The 12,188-nt window shown below is 43.1% G+C and overlaps 1 protein-coding gene across 2 annotated transcripts in view; it reads left to right on the plus strand.

The window, feature by feature from the left end:
• Positions 1-12,188, plus strand: part of si:ch211-26b3.4 (connector enhancer of kinase suppressor of ras 2) — a 55,161-nt gene that overhangs the window by 26,966 nt on the left and 16,007 nt on the right. Inside the window, exons 7-12 of one of the 2 annotated variants that reach the window (XM_018675436.2) lie at positions 367-426; positions 572-640; positions 4,200-4,346; positions 9,552-9,679; positions 9,801-10,012; positions 11,561-11,647. In XM_018675436.2, the coding sequence (XP_018530952.1) occupies positions 367-426; positions 572-640; positions 4,200-4,346; positions 9,552-9,679; positions 9,801-10,012; positions 11,561-11,647 (703 nt within the window). The remainder of the gene's footprint in view (positions 1-366; positions 427-571; positions 641-4,199; positions 4,347-9,551; positions 9,680-9,800; positions 10,013-11,560; positions 11,648-12,188) is intronic. The other variant, XM_051072177.1, reaches the window with a different exon arrangement.

Here is a 12,188-nt window from a genome sequence, read left to right on the forward strand (position 1 = left end):
AAAGTCAACCCGGCTGATGGTTAGACAGATGTACTTCACCAACATTAGCAAAACACCAAATGATGGATATATCTATATATAAAATGGTGTAGAGTAGTAGAGTCCCAGAAACGGAATCAGCACAAAAGCCAAGACACTGTTGTTGTTATTTTCTTAAGTTTTCTTATCTGTTAAATTTGGTAAAGTTAAGTCTCAGGTCCTCAGTTTTGTGACCCAAATCTGACTAGAGTCCAAGTCAAAAGTTGCAGTCTTTTACTTTGGCCCACCCACCCACCAACACAGATTCACAGATGCAAAATATAGTCATCTTTATACTCCATGTAATACTAAATCCTCCACCCCTGCCTGTACGTGCTTGTGTTTCAGGGGATGTATATCAAATCGACATATGATGGACTCCACGTCATCACTGGAACCACAGAGAATGTGAGTTTTTATTTCACTTAGTCGGAAGCTCGACACTTCACCAGCCACAATTTATGGTCTCATATTCCACTATGACAATAAATCCATGCTTCAGTCTTTCCTAAATGTGTTCCCGCTGTCCTTTTCTGTCCTCCTGCCCTCGCAGTCTCCAGCAGACCAGTGTAAGAAGATCCATGCAGGTGATGAGGTGATCCAAGTCAACCACCAGACAGTGGTGAGTTAAAAAGCTTCCAAACAACACAACACTGTTGTCAGAAAGACTCACAGGAAATGTACTTTTCCATGTGTTTCCACTGTAAATACACACTTTTGTTCTTCATTCTGTGCTATGTTGAGGAGCTGTCAAGGTACATGATGTCTGCTACCACCACCACCACCACCACCACTGCCACCATGGTGCTTCCTGTCCTGTGCCTGTTTCGCTATGTAGGCTAATTAGGCTCGCTGCAGGAGCAGATTATGGGACGATTGTTACAAGACCTTTGTTCAGTCCAGCGTGATTGTCAGCCCGCTCTTCCTGGAATTTGTTTCCATTGTCGTAAGAAGCCCCTGTAGGAGGCGTCTGGTTTGAAATGTGAACTGATGTTCCACTTTCAGACTTGAATAAGTTGTATTTCTGCCTTCAACTCGTCACATCAGAGAGAAACACAGAAAATGGGCAGTCATTTTAAATGGAACGGTGGCCTGTGAGAGCATGTGATTGAGCGTGCTGTCTATTGCCTGTGCTGTCAGCTCTGGCAACGATTTGTTCCAGCGTTTATTTGAGATTTCTGCGGGTGGGGTGAGGGGGTTTGTGTTGGTGTGTAGATGACTTTTGTGTGCTTTTTCTGTAAGTATTTCCTTGTACGTCTCGATAGGTGCTGCTCATGTGAGAGTATGCGTGCAGGCGCTGGGTAGAGGCCTTGATTGACACGTGAGGGAGCTGCATGTTATCTCTGACCCCCCTTCCCCCTCGGTGTGACAGTGCAGATCGCACCCTGCCAGGCTCTCAGCTCCAACCCCTCATTACTCCCTCAGCTAGACCCTCACCACTCTGATCCCTCACTCTGGGGGAGGAGATAAGCAGGGGGAGACAGAGGTGTGTGTGTCTGTGACGGGAGAAGGGGTGTGAAGCAGTCAGGGGATGCTGGGATGAAGCAGAACTGTGAGAATGGGGCGAAAAAGGGAGGAGGAAGTAAAGAGGGACTTAGGGAGAAGAGGAAGAGGATGAAAAGAAAAGGAGTTGATATAGCTTCTTTTTTTTTCAATCCTAAACGGAACTGCTGAGGAGGAAAGATGGATACACATTACCACCAAACTCTCTCTGTCAACATCACAGCTGATAAGTTTATCTAGTGAGGCTCCATATTTATAAATTAGATTAGTGTGAATATTGAATGAACAAATTCCATTACATTATAGAATCATTATGTCGGCCTATCCCACGTATTTAGCACCAGTGCTGCCTTCATGTCTATGCATGAGCTTCTGTTTGAGACCCACTTCAAACCAGGACTCACAGTTTTAAGCTCTGTGTCTCTTTTGAGGTAAAATGTGGAATTTGCTCAAATAACTAACTGATTGTTTGAAGAGGCAACATAATTATGTGGAGGTAATAGCATCTGGGAAAATAATGAAGACCCCTGGGATTCCAGAAAACCTCTCCAGCAGCAGTTTATGGTCTATTATTATTTTGGTAGGTCTCTCCCAGTTTCCCTTTGCTCTCTGCATGTTTGCATAACAGAGCAGCTTTAAACCAGCCTGGTTAGGACAGGCTTTTGTGTTTGCTGTTAATGCACTGAGAAGTTTTGATCACGATCCAGTGTAGTTCAGTTTCAGTTCACTTAATTCCAGATTTACCTTTGGCACAAAAATGTCTAACACCTTTAAAAGTAAAGGCTAGTGCCAAGACAATACCTTATGTAATACCAAATTTTAGTTTCCATTTTAGCCACTTTAGTTAGTCTTCTCTTTTGATGCATTTCAAACTTTTTGTAGCAAAAACAATGAATTTGAATGAATGTAATCCAAAGAGCCACATGCTCGTAAATTTCTAACATTTGATTTTACCAGTGATGACCTTGTGAGGTAACCAGTGTATTCTAACAATACCAACAGCAAAAATAAGCATAGTCTCTTACAGAGCAAAGAATGTTCACGACTATGTAGGTGTTACCCTTGTATAAAATTAAACAGTAATACAGTAATATCACAACACCATTTTCATTTAACTTTAACTTTAAATAACATTCTCAAATGTTTTAGCTGCACCGATCAACATTCTTATATTAACAATAGAAAAAACAGTTTTCTATAGTGTGAAATGTGTTTCTTGTAGTGACAACTCTGACTTATCGCCCGATTCTCTCAGCGCACTCTTTTGGTTTTACTGCCCACAATCTTTCTGTCTCAATTCACTTGTGTGGCTCTCTTTAGTGTTGTTTTGAGCTGCAGCAGGCAGCTGTTTTTGTTGAAAAACCGCTAAAAATCCACTGTAAAATAGCTGCCCAGCACCAAACTGCAGATAGACAAAGTTAGCAATTAACTGGTATGGAGCACTTGGCACCCAGGGAGCCAGATATTTTCCTCAGGAGTTGGTTTAGAACAAAAACAGAGCTGAGAGGAGAGTGAACAACATTCTTCACACTGGCCAGAAATATGACTCCAACGCTAATGTTGCTCTGTATCTGCTGGATGTGTTAAAAGGCAATTGCTCACTAACTTGTTTGCTGTGAGAACTTTATAAGGTGATAATGTGAACTTTGCCTGGATTAAATAGTTTAAATTTAGCTTAATTGTGATTTAAATCAAGAACTACTTGATCAAAGAACAACATCTTACTAAGCTTTTGGTTCCTGGCAGGTTTTGTTTAAATACATGGAGGCCAGCACCAAATGATTACTGAGTCATTGGGAAATAAATCACAGTTGTACAGTTTGAATTGATAGATCAGATCAGAAATGATTGATTGCAGTCCTGGTGAGCACTAGTGTGTCCTAGTATATTTCCTTTGTTCATATTGGGCAACAAGACAGAACATGTGGACGGTAGTAACAGTGCCTTCGTGCCTCTTGATCGGTTGCTGATAATCACTAGCTGAGCTCAGAATTCTGAACAAGGCCAAAGAGAAAGGGGCCACTAAAGGCTGACACAGGCTGGTTGTCATTATGTCAGGAATAAGGTCAGAGCAGTTCTGTCTGTGTGTGGGTGACTGCATGTATGTGTGTGTCATGGCCTCTGCGGACACTTCCAGTAGCTGAGACCAGCGTAGCCAATCAATGGCCTGACGAGTGTTGTGAGCTCTGGAGACAGGCTGGCCGGAACCACGAGGAAACACTGCAGTCAGCACTCCTTTCATCCCCTTTTACCATCTCTCTCGCTTCCTTAGAACTTAAGCATACTAAGGCATCTTATATTTCAGTATGCCAGTGTTTTTAGACCACTGGCCCTGGGACAGTGTGGTGTATTGTGGCAGTGTCTTGCTGATAAAGATTCATTGTTGTAATCTGTATAATAAAGGGGCTCTGGATATTATATGAACCATATTACAGATAGAAAGCTCTCAGAGAACTTAGACCTCACTGCCAGTGTTAGAGATTTAAAGGTGATACGTGTAATTTTTTGCGATCACTATGTAGCCACTCCTCAGGAGTTATGTGAAAATATGAGGTACTTCATACATTCGTGGTGGTTTTCCTCAGCAGATTTAGTTGCTCCCAGTGCATTGTGTACAGCATGTGTGTGCGTGTGGATTGCAGCAGTTGTTTCGGTAGCCCGGTGTGTGTATTCCTCAGGTGGGCTGGCAGCTGAAGAACCTGGTGAACGCTCTTAGAGAGGACCCATGCGGAGTCATCCTCACGCTGAAGAAAAGGCCCCAGAACACCCTGAGCTCCACACCGGCTCTGCTCAGGAACGTCCGCTGGAAACCGCTGGGCCTGCAGGTAAAAACACCAGCAACACATGGATGCCATCACTGCAGTGTTACAACAGCCTGTTCCACACATCGTGACCTGAAAAGTGATCACGTTGCTCTCCAAACATCACTGTATTTAAAGAAACTGAAATTTGACCACTCTTCCACATTTATATCTGCACACTTCTCATACTTACACTTAAGGATTTGAGGTAGGATGGTTTAGCACTATACACAGTAAGCTGTGTACCTCTGGCTTTATGTTTGACTCACTCTCAGCTCTTGTTTTTACTGCCCACACACTGCATTCTCCTACTGGCATTTTAAACAAATATTTTCAAAGGACACTTGTCCACTGTTTGACCTTGCATCAATCCTCCTGTTGAACGTTTCAACAAATCTCTTAGTTTTACAGCCTGCCGTACTGCTGGCACACTTCAAAGCCATTCACAAATGTGTTGGTAGCTAAACTTCCACCTACAGAGGATTTATGCACACCAAAAGCATATTCTTGAGATAGAAGTAATCCAAAATTGAAGTACAAAACAGGAAAAATAGCTAATTAAATCTTATATTTGCACTTTGGAGTTGGGTGAGTGATTCTAATGGTATAATATGGCCCGAAGTTCCTGCTCAGGATCTGGTGCAGGGCAATACAAGGTCACCAGGGGGTCCATCCCCATGCTTTCACTCACATTTACCTTCATCTTTACCGAGACTTTGGTCCTGATTCAAGCAACCTTTGCCCCAAAGGACATCTCTTTTTCAAAAGGGAGTAAATTTTTAATGTACAGTAGTATATCTAAAAAGGAGGTGGACTTCTTGTTTGAAGGCTTACAGCTCAGAGCTGGTGTACACATTTCACTTAACAGCAAATACTCTGTAAATCTGTCACTCATTCAGAGTCCAGCAGAAAAAAAACTCAACAATTTTGGTGCACAGAAAGAACAAGTTGTGCCGAGACGGATGGAGGGGTGAGGCGAGGGCTAGTCTGATGCTGCCTGAGTGCTTTGTGAAGCAGCGACTGTCTTGTCAAACCCCCGTGTTCCACGGCTGCTATTTTTAACCTCGCATCAGGCTAATTCATTTACATGCTACATGTATGCTTTGATCTCTGCTCGGCTGCTCTTTAGCTGTTTTCTCTTTCTTTCTTTGTCTATTTTTTTTACCCTCCTTTTCACTCTCTCCTCCAGCATGCCTCTTCTTTGTTCTTTTCAAGCAACTGTTGTTTGTGATTCTGTTTGTTTCTCTGTGTCTGTTGGCATATACTATAAATGCAATATTTAACACTATACATGTGAGTGTATGTTCATATAAGAAACCAACAGATTCAATGACCCAGAGTGTTTTGTGGATATTGTTTCTCTAATGGCCCTAGAAATATCATTAAAACCCTGTAATAACCATCGAGCCTAATGCAGCTTCATCACCACCTCTGTCTTTAACAAGCTAGAGCATTCCTCTCATTTCCAGGTTGCTGTCTTGTTAGATCATCACTCTAAGTTGCTACCATTAGCTTATTGTTATATTTGCTGCGTGCAATAGCAGAGGATTGTGGGAATTCTTCCCTGATGGGCTGCTAAGACACAAACGCGCCATGAGCGCCCAGATCAGAGCGCTGAAATATCTGTGGGAGAAGAGAAGAAAGGAGTGTTTTAGATTTGTTCTCTCTCCGAAAGACTGGAGCTCTTAATTATTCATAAGCAACTACAGGCAGCTCTACTGGCTCTGAAACAAGAGCCGCTACTCAGCAAATACTGGAGATAATTCACTGAATCCAAAATACCCTGCTTAACAGCCTATGAGTGTGTGTGTGAGTGTGTGTTGGAGTGGGTGGTTGTGCACACATTTCTGAACATGGACATGCTTGTCCATCTGTATGTGTCAAGTGTGTTTCTGTGAACGCGTGCTGAGAGATGTTTTCCGTTATCAGTCCCGTTGCTCCTTTGAGAGGCAAAGGAAGTGGGTCACTGCACTCTGTAAGCTTGGTTTTGGATACATACTGTACATACAATCTCTCAAAACAAACACACACACAAACACATGCGCACTCATACCTCTAAGCCTGGTTTTGGAGGATGAATTGCACGGCTGTGAAGTTTAGCCCAAATGTGGCAAACGTTCAGCTGGATTATAACTGAATCCACAAAGGAAACAATTTATCTCTCTAAATTATCATGTGATTCCAGCCTCAAATCCCTGCATGGCAACCTCTTTTATTCTACTAAATAATGGCACATATCTTTCTTTCTCCCTCTCTCTCTCTCTGTGTGGGTGTGTGTCTGTGTGTTTGCATGTGTGTCTGTTTCGTCCACTGGAGGAAGGAGTAAAAGCAATTTGATGATGTGCTGTAATTACAGTGACGCTGGCAATGTTTTGAACAAAGATGTTGAGGATTACTGTGACGATGCAAATTGCATGCATGTCTGCTGCGTGCATGTAGGGAGTTGTTTTTGACTGAAGGTCCACATCAGCTTCCGCATTTCAGGTCACTTCACCAGTCACACGTGTGCCGCACATTGTCCATGACCCCACTTTCATAAATCTGTTATATGTTTAGACATATAAATTATTACACTCTATAAATACCAGCTATTTTAAGTTAACATGTATTGGCCAGTTATGTATTATTGATGGACCAGCTGACTGGGTGAGGGGTTATAGCTTCTTTAACATCTTGCTTAGAGTACATTCTGATCTATTTTTGTGTGTAAGGAAGACACAATGACACATCATTGCTCAGTAATAATACAGTAACTATTATTTTAAAGACATTTGACAGTTTGGGAAATATGCATAATTTCTTTCTTGTAGAGAGTTAGGTGAGAAGATGGTAAATATGAAGCTACACAGAACAGCTGGTAAACTTGCCTTAACATAAGGATTGGAAACAAGGGGAAACAGCTAGCTTAGAGTCTGGTTGCCTGGCAACCTCACAGTGACAAGAAGACTATTATGATACTATATGACTGATATACACCGGCAAACAAACACTGTAAAACCACAACATGGTTTGTTTTATCAAATGTTTTTGTCCTTTGAAGATAATAAGTGTTAATTGGTGAGGTTAGAGGTGCTTGAAGGTTATTTTCCCTTTAGACAGAGTCAAGCTAGCTGTTTCCACCTGTTTCCAGTCTTTGTGCTAAGCTAAGCTAACCGATTGGTGATCACAATTTTATGCTTAGTGCACAGATATGACATGGGTATCAAGTCTTCTCAAATCATTTGCAAGAAAACAAATAAATGTAATTCCCAAAATGTGAAACTGTTTCTTTAAAACATCTGCATTTCTCTTACATACAGTAAACTGGCTGAGCCAGTATCAACACTAGATAATCTCAAACACAAGTTTAATTTTCCTTTTTTTAATACACAGTTAAAGAGGAAAAGGACTGTTGTAAATACCTAAATTAATGATGGCTGAGGTCCATTCAGTTGCTTCAGCTTCAGGGTTCAGGTGTTCATCGTTGGCTCACTGTCACACTGACTGGGAAACTGGAATAGAACTGAGCCATAGTTAATGTTATTACTAATACCTGTGCTTTTCCAAGTCAAGTCAAAATGTCTGCTGTTTAAAGGCCTGTTATGTACTGAATATTGCATCATGAGTAAGAGATTCACAACGCTGGTAATTCACTAAACTTCACACCGTTTTTATTCATACTGTTTTCAAACTTTTACACAGTCAAATATTATGTTAAGCATATTAGTGTGTGTGTGTGTGTGTGTTTGTGTGCATGTAAAGTTAGTGGGATGGATAATATTAATCTGAGAGGGGTTTGAACAGTGGATTTTTAGTTAGTGTGGAGTGAGCGCAGCAGGGGTCAAATGGTTTAAGTGCTGTTTTAACAGACTGGAATTTCGCCTGCTGTGGAAGTCCCATCTCTCTCTACTTCTACAACCCCCTCCCCCCCAACCCCACCCCCCCTCCCTTTTCTCTCCCCCCTCCCCATTTCCATGCAGGCAGCAGTGGGCTGTAATCACTAAATTACTGTTTTCACTCTCAGCTCCAGTCACCACACTGCACAGCTCCCCTGCCTCGCTCTCTCCCTCTCCATGCACTTTTTCCCTCTGTCTCTCTCTCTTTGTCCTATTTCCTTTGCTCTCCTCTCTCTCTCTCTCTCTCTCTCTCTCTCTCTCTCTCTCTCTCTCGCTCATGTCCCTCTCTTTCCACCCCGTCTTCATTATTTATTGTGAAGCGGTCTTACTGTAAGCTGCCTTCATGAGAGGAAGACTGTGCGGGAGAAAGAGATGAAGATAGAGACAGGGCCTGGGGATGGAAGTAGCGAGGGCATTGAGGGAGAGGAGGGTGGAAAGTTTGGAATATGAAATGAATTCTGCTAATGCACTGTTGATGAAATGATGAAACACTGGGCTTTCTTAATGAGAACGCTGCCTGCCTCGCCGTCGCTCTGGCTCTGTGTCTGTTTATCTATTCTGTCCACACTCGCATCTCCTCATCTCTAAAATGAAGCGTTCTGCTCAGACGTACAGTAAAACACTCCATTCTTCATAATCTGGGAAACCTCATCCTCGGGGGACAAACTGTCGGCACGAGCTACGTATTTGTCACCCCAGCTGTTCCAACTGAGAGCAAATATAATTCATTTGAAATCTGGAGTGAGTTTCCATGACATCAGAAGCGAGGCATCCTGTCCTCACAGAGGACCTGATGACAAATGAATCTACATGTCCTTGAGTGGAGTTGAGGTAGGAGGCCACGCTAGCTTTCCTCCGTCCTCTCCTTCTCTTGTAGCACGGGAGAGGGGTGAGGAGAGAGGAAGAGCGAGGAGAGGATGGGAGAGGAGGGGTTGTCATGGGAACAGACATGGAGAGCCCTGTGTGAGTGAAGAGGCTTTGAGACAAAATGACAGAATAGTGAAGCGATTGAACGTGGGAAAGGCTGCACAGTCAGAAAGATATATATAAATATTTTTAAAAAGGCAACATACACAACATGGCAGCTCTGTGGAAATAACTCGCTTGTTTGCGATTCAGTATTAAAACAAGTGCCGGCTGCAGTACAAGGAAGATATCACAAATAAAAGGTTCCCTTTCCTCGTAACAGCATAAATTGTGTGCTTGTTTGTTTTTCTGTGAGGTAGGGAAAGATCTAATGCTCCGTTTCAGGTTGTGCTCCGAGATCCCCTCACCATCCTCCAATTACACCTCAATGAAAAAGTGCTGAAATAGAGTCGTTCTCCTCTTCTTTCTCTCCTTTTTCTCTCTCCAGCCGGTCCCCACCAGCCCCACCAGCACCTCCCCAACACCCGGTGGGACTTTAGGCATGTCCAAAATGGATGCCCCCAGCATGCAGGACGTCTACATCCTCTCTCCTGTCTCCGGACTCTACAGCACCAGGTCAGGACTCTCGCACAACACAGATGTTTGATGATGATCATTACGTTGATTATTATGATCCAGCTGATGACACTGATGATGGTGCTGATGACAGTGGTGATGACAGCTCTGCTCTCCCCAGGGAGGAGCTGGGTCTGATGTCATGTGACGACATCAGCCGCTACAGCGTGAGCTCCCAGTCTGGCTCCAAAGGTTCAGAGGCAGTCAGCTACTACCTGGACCAGGACAGCGGTCAGTACTTCTCCTTGCTAGAGGGAGACGGACCCCCGGGGCCTGACTACGACAGGGGCCGTAACACAGGGGTTCGCCGGCGGGACAAGACCCCCACCCATGGTAAGAAGGGAGTACAGTCCAACAGGCAGAAACGGCTCCGGCTCCCTGTATTTGTTTTGAAGAACAGCATGCTCTCTCTCACCTTTTCTTTTCATCTTTTTCTCCAAACTCCTCCTTATGTGTTCATCACTCACCTCATGGCTCTGCTTCTTTCTATCTTTACCTTGAATACACAAGTCCAAAAAACACTGATCACATGACAGAGGGTCAGTCCAAAAACACTGTCTCCAGCTCCCTTTCTGCCCCACCACCTGTGTCCACCTTTGTCCCAGAGAGCTTCCTAGACATCCTGTACCTTCTTGGGAAAGCCTCGAGGGACTGCCATGATGTGTGAGGTGAAGGTCATATGACAGTCGGAAGCATCAACAGCCTATTTTACAACAGTTTTGCTATACATGTAGCCTTCTTGTAATGTATAGCTTATACTATAAGAGGGTAGTCAGTGGAGAACCACTTAACATAACTGAAATGTAGAGACTTGTACAATTCTCTACAGCAAAGTGAAAAAGGCAATAAAGTTTGTTCAACAACTTTCTGCTCTTAGTGTCCCAAAATATATTTTTTGTTGACTCAAACCCGTGACTCTTCAGCTTCTGGGCCTTAAGACTGAGCTGCAAAAATGTGATATTAATAGTGCATCAAATGACGATGATGATGTTTAATGTGAAAGGTGAAAACCACAGAGAATTATCTGTGTAGTTTCCCTCCAGCCCCACTGAGCATTCTAGCGCCTTTAAACTCATGATTTACAGCTCACCACTTTACTGTTGTAGTTCACTCTCACACCCTCATCAGCGTTGTTTCCAGCCACAGCAGGCAGTTGTATTTAGCAATGAAGCTTGGAAAAACCTACTTTATCCCACTTGCTGAGCACCACATGACAGACTGAGAAAGGCAAATATTGTTGGTGGAGACCAAAACAGAGGTAAAAGGAGAGTGAATATTGGACTTAGTCAGGTCTACAAAAACATAACATGATTGAAAGTGTAAATAGGGCATTTTAACATAATATTATAATGTGATAATTGATGGTTTTACAGCCCATTACACTTCCCAGTTGGAAAAAAAATAATGCAGCTTTAATGCTGCTTTCAATACATGTTACTTTCTCATCTATGTATTATAGTTCTACCACATGATATTTCTTTTGTGTGTGGGTATGTAAAATCTCAGAATACATGGCCCAAGCTGCAGTATTCTCAGTTAGCAATAACTTAAATGTAAAAGCTTTGACATTTTTTATGAAAATCCACAGCCTTGTGTTGCTCACCAGGTGCCATCAGTCAACGGTTGGTGATGGCATATTGTAGCTGTGAAAACTATGGATTTAACTGTAAAACCTGAAATTGTGGCCATGTGATCTTTGCCTTACACATCGAAACAGTTCCTCGAGGGTCTTCCGTCCCTTCCCCCTCGCCTGCACACACTTTGTCTCACCTGTCCACCCTTCCAGCTGTCTCCCACGCTGTCTCTCAGTCACCGCCTCCCCAAGACACCCCCACTCCCTCCCCCACAGCCGACTCTCTGATTGCTGATTGGTTGTTCCAGGTGACCTCAGACCTGTTTCCATGCCTCCCGAATATAACTGGATGGCCGAGGCCAAGGAACCCAGCATGGGCAAGAGAGGGAGTCGAGGTACACACACACAAACACATGTACATGCAAAAGAAAAGAAAAGAAAAAAAAAAAAACACCAGCCCTCACACTCTTGACACAAACAGGTCAGACTGGTGCCGTGCTTTGCTCCATACTCAGCTCAACACATTTCAGCTCATCCTCTGGTTATCCATGGTGGTGTGGTTGTGTGAGGATACATATCTGCCATGTATGTATCCGACAGAGCGACAAATAAACATAAATGCAAGGAAAACTGCATTTATACAGCCGCTCTGAAAATGTGGGTATTTCTTTGTGACCAGTTGTAACCAGCTTCACCGTTTTGCGGCGAGACTCAATCTGTATTCAACCAAGGATCCTGCTCTCTACCATCAGAAAGTCTATGAATAACATTAAAGCACAATACTACTGTTGGGGGGTCTGCCATTCTCCTTCTCTTTCTCTCAGTCACTTTTTAGTTTTTCACATTTAAGTTTATGGATAATAAACAAATAAAGGGAGAGGCTTTTTCTATCTGGAGTTAAAGTGGAATAAAACTTCCAAACTTCTGTGACTGACA

The sequence above is a fragment of the Lates calcarifer genome, linkage group LG8 (assembly GCF_001640805.2).
Source record: "Lates calcarifer isolate ASB-BC8 linkage group LG8, TLL_Latcal_v3, whole genome shotgun sequence".
NCBI classification, from domain to species: Eukaryota; Metazoa; Chordata; class Actinopteri; family Centropomidae; genus Lates; species Lates calcarifer.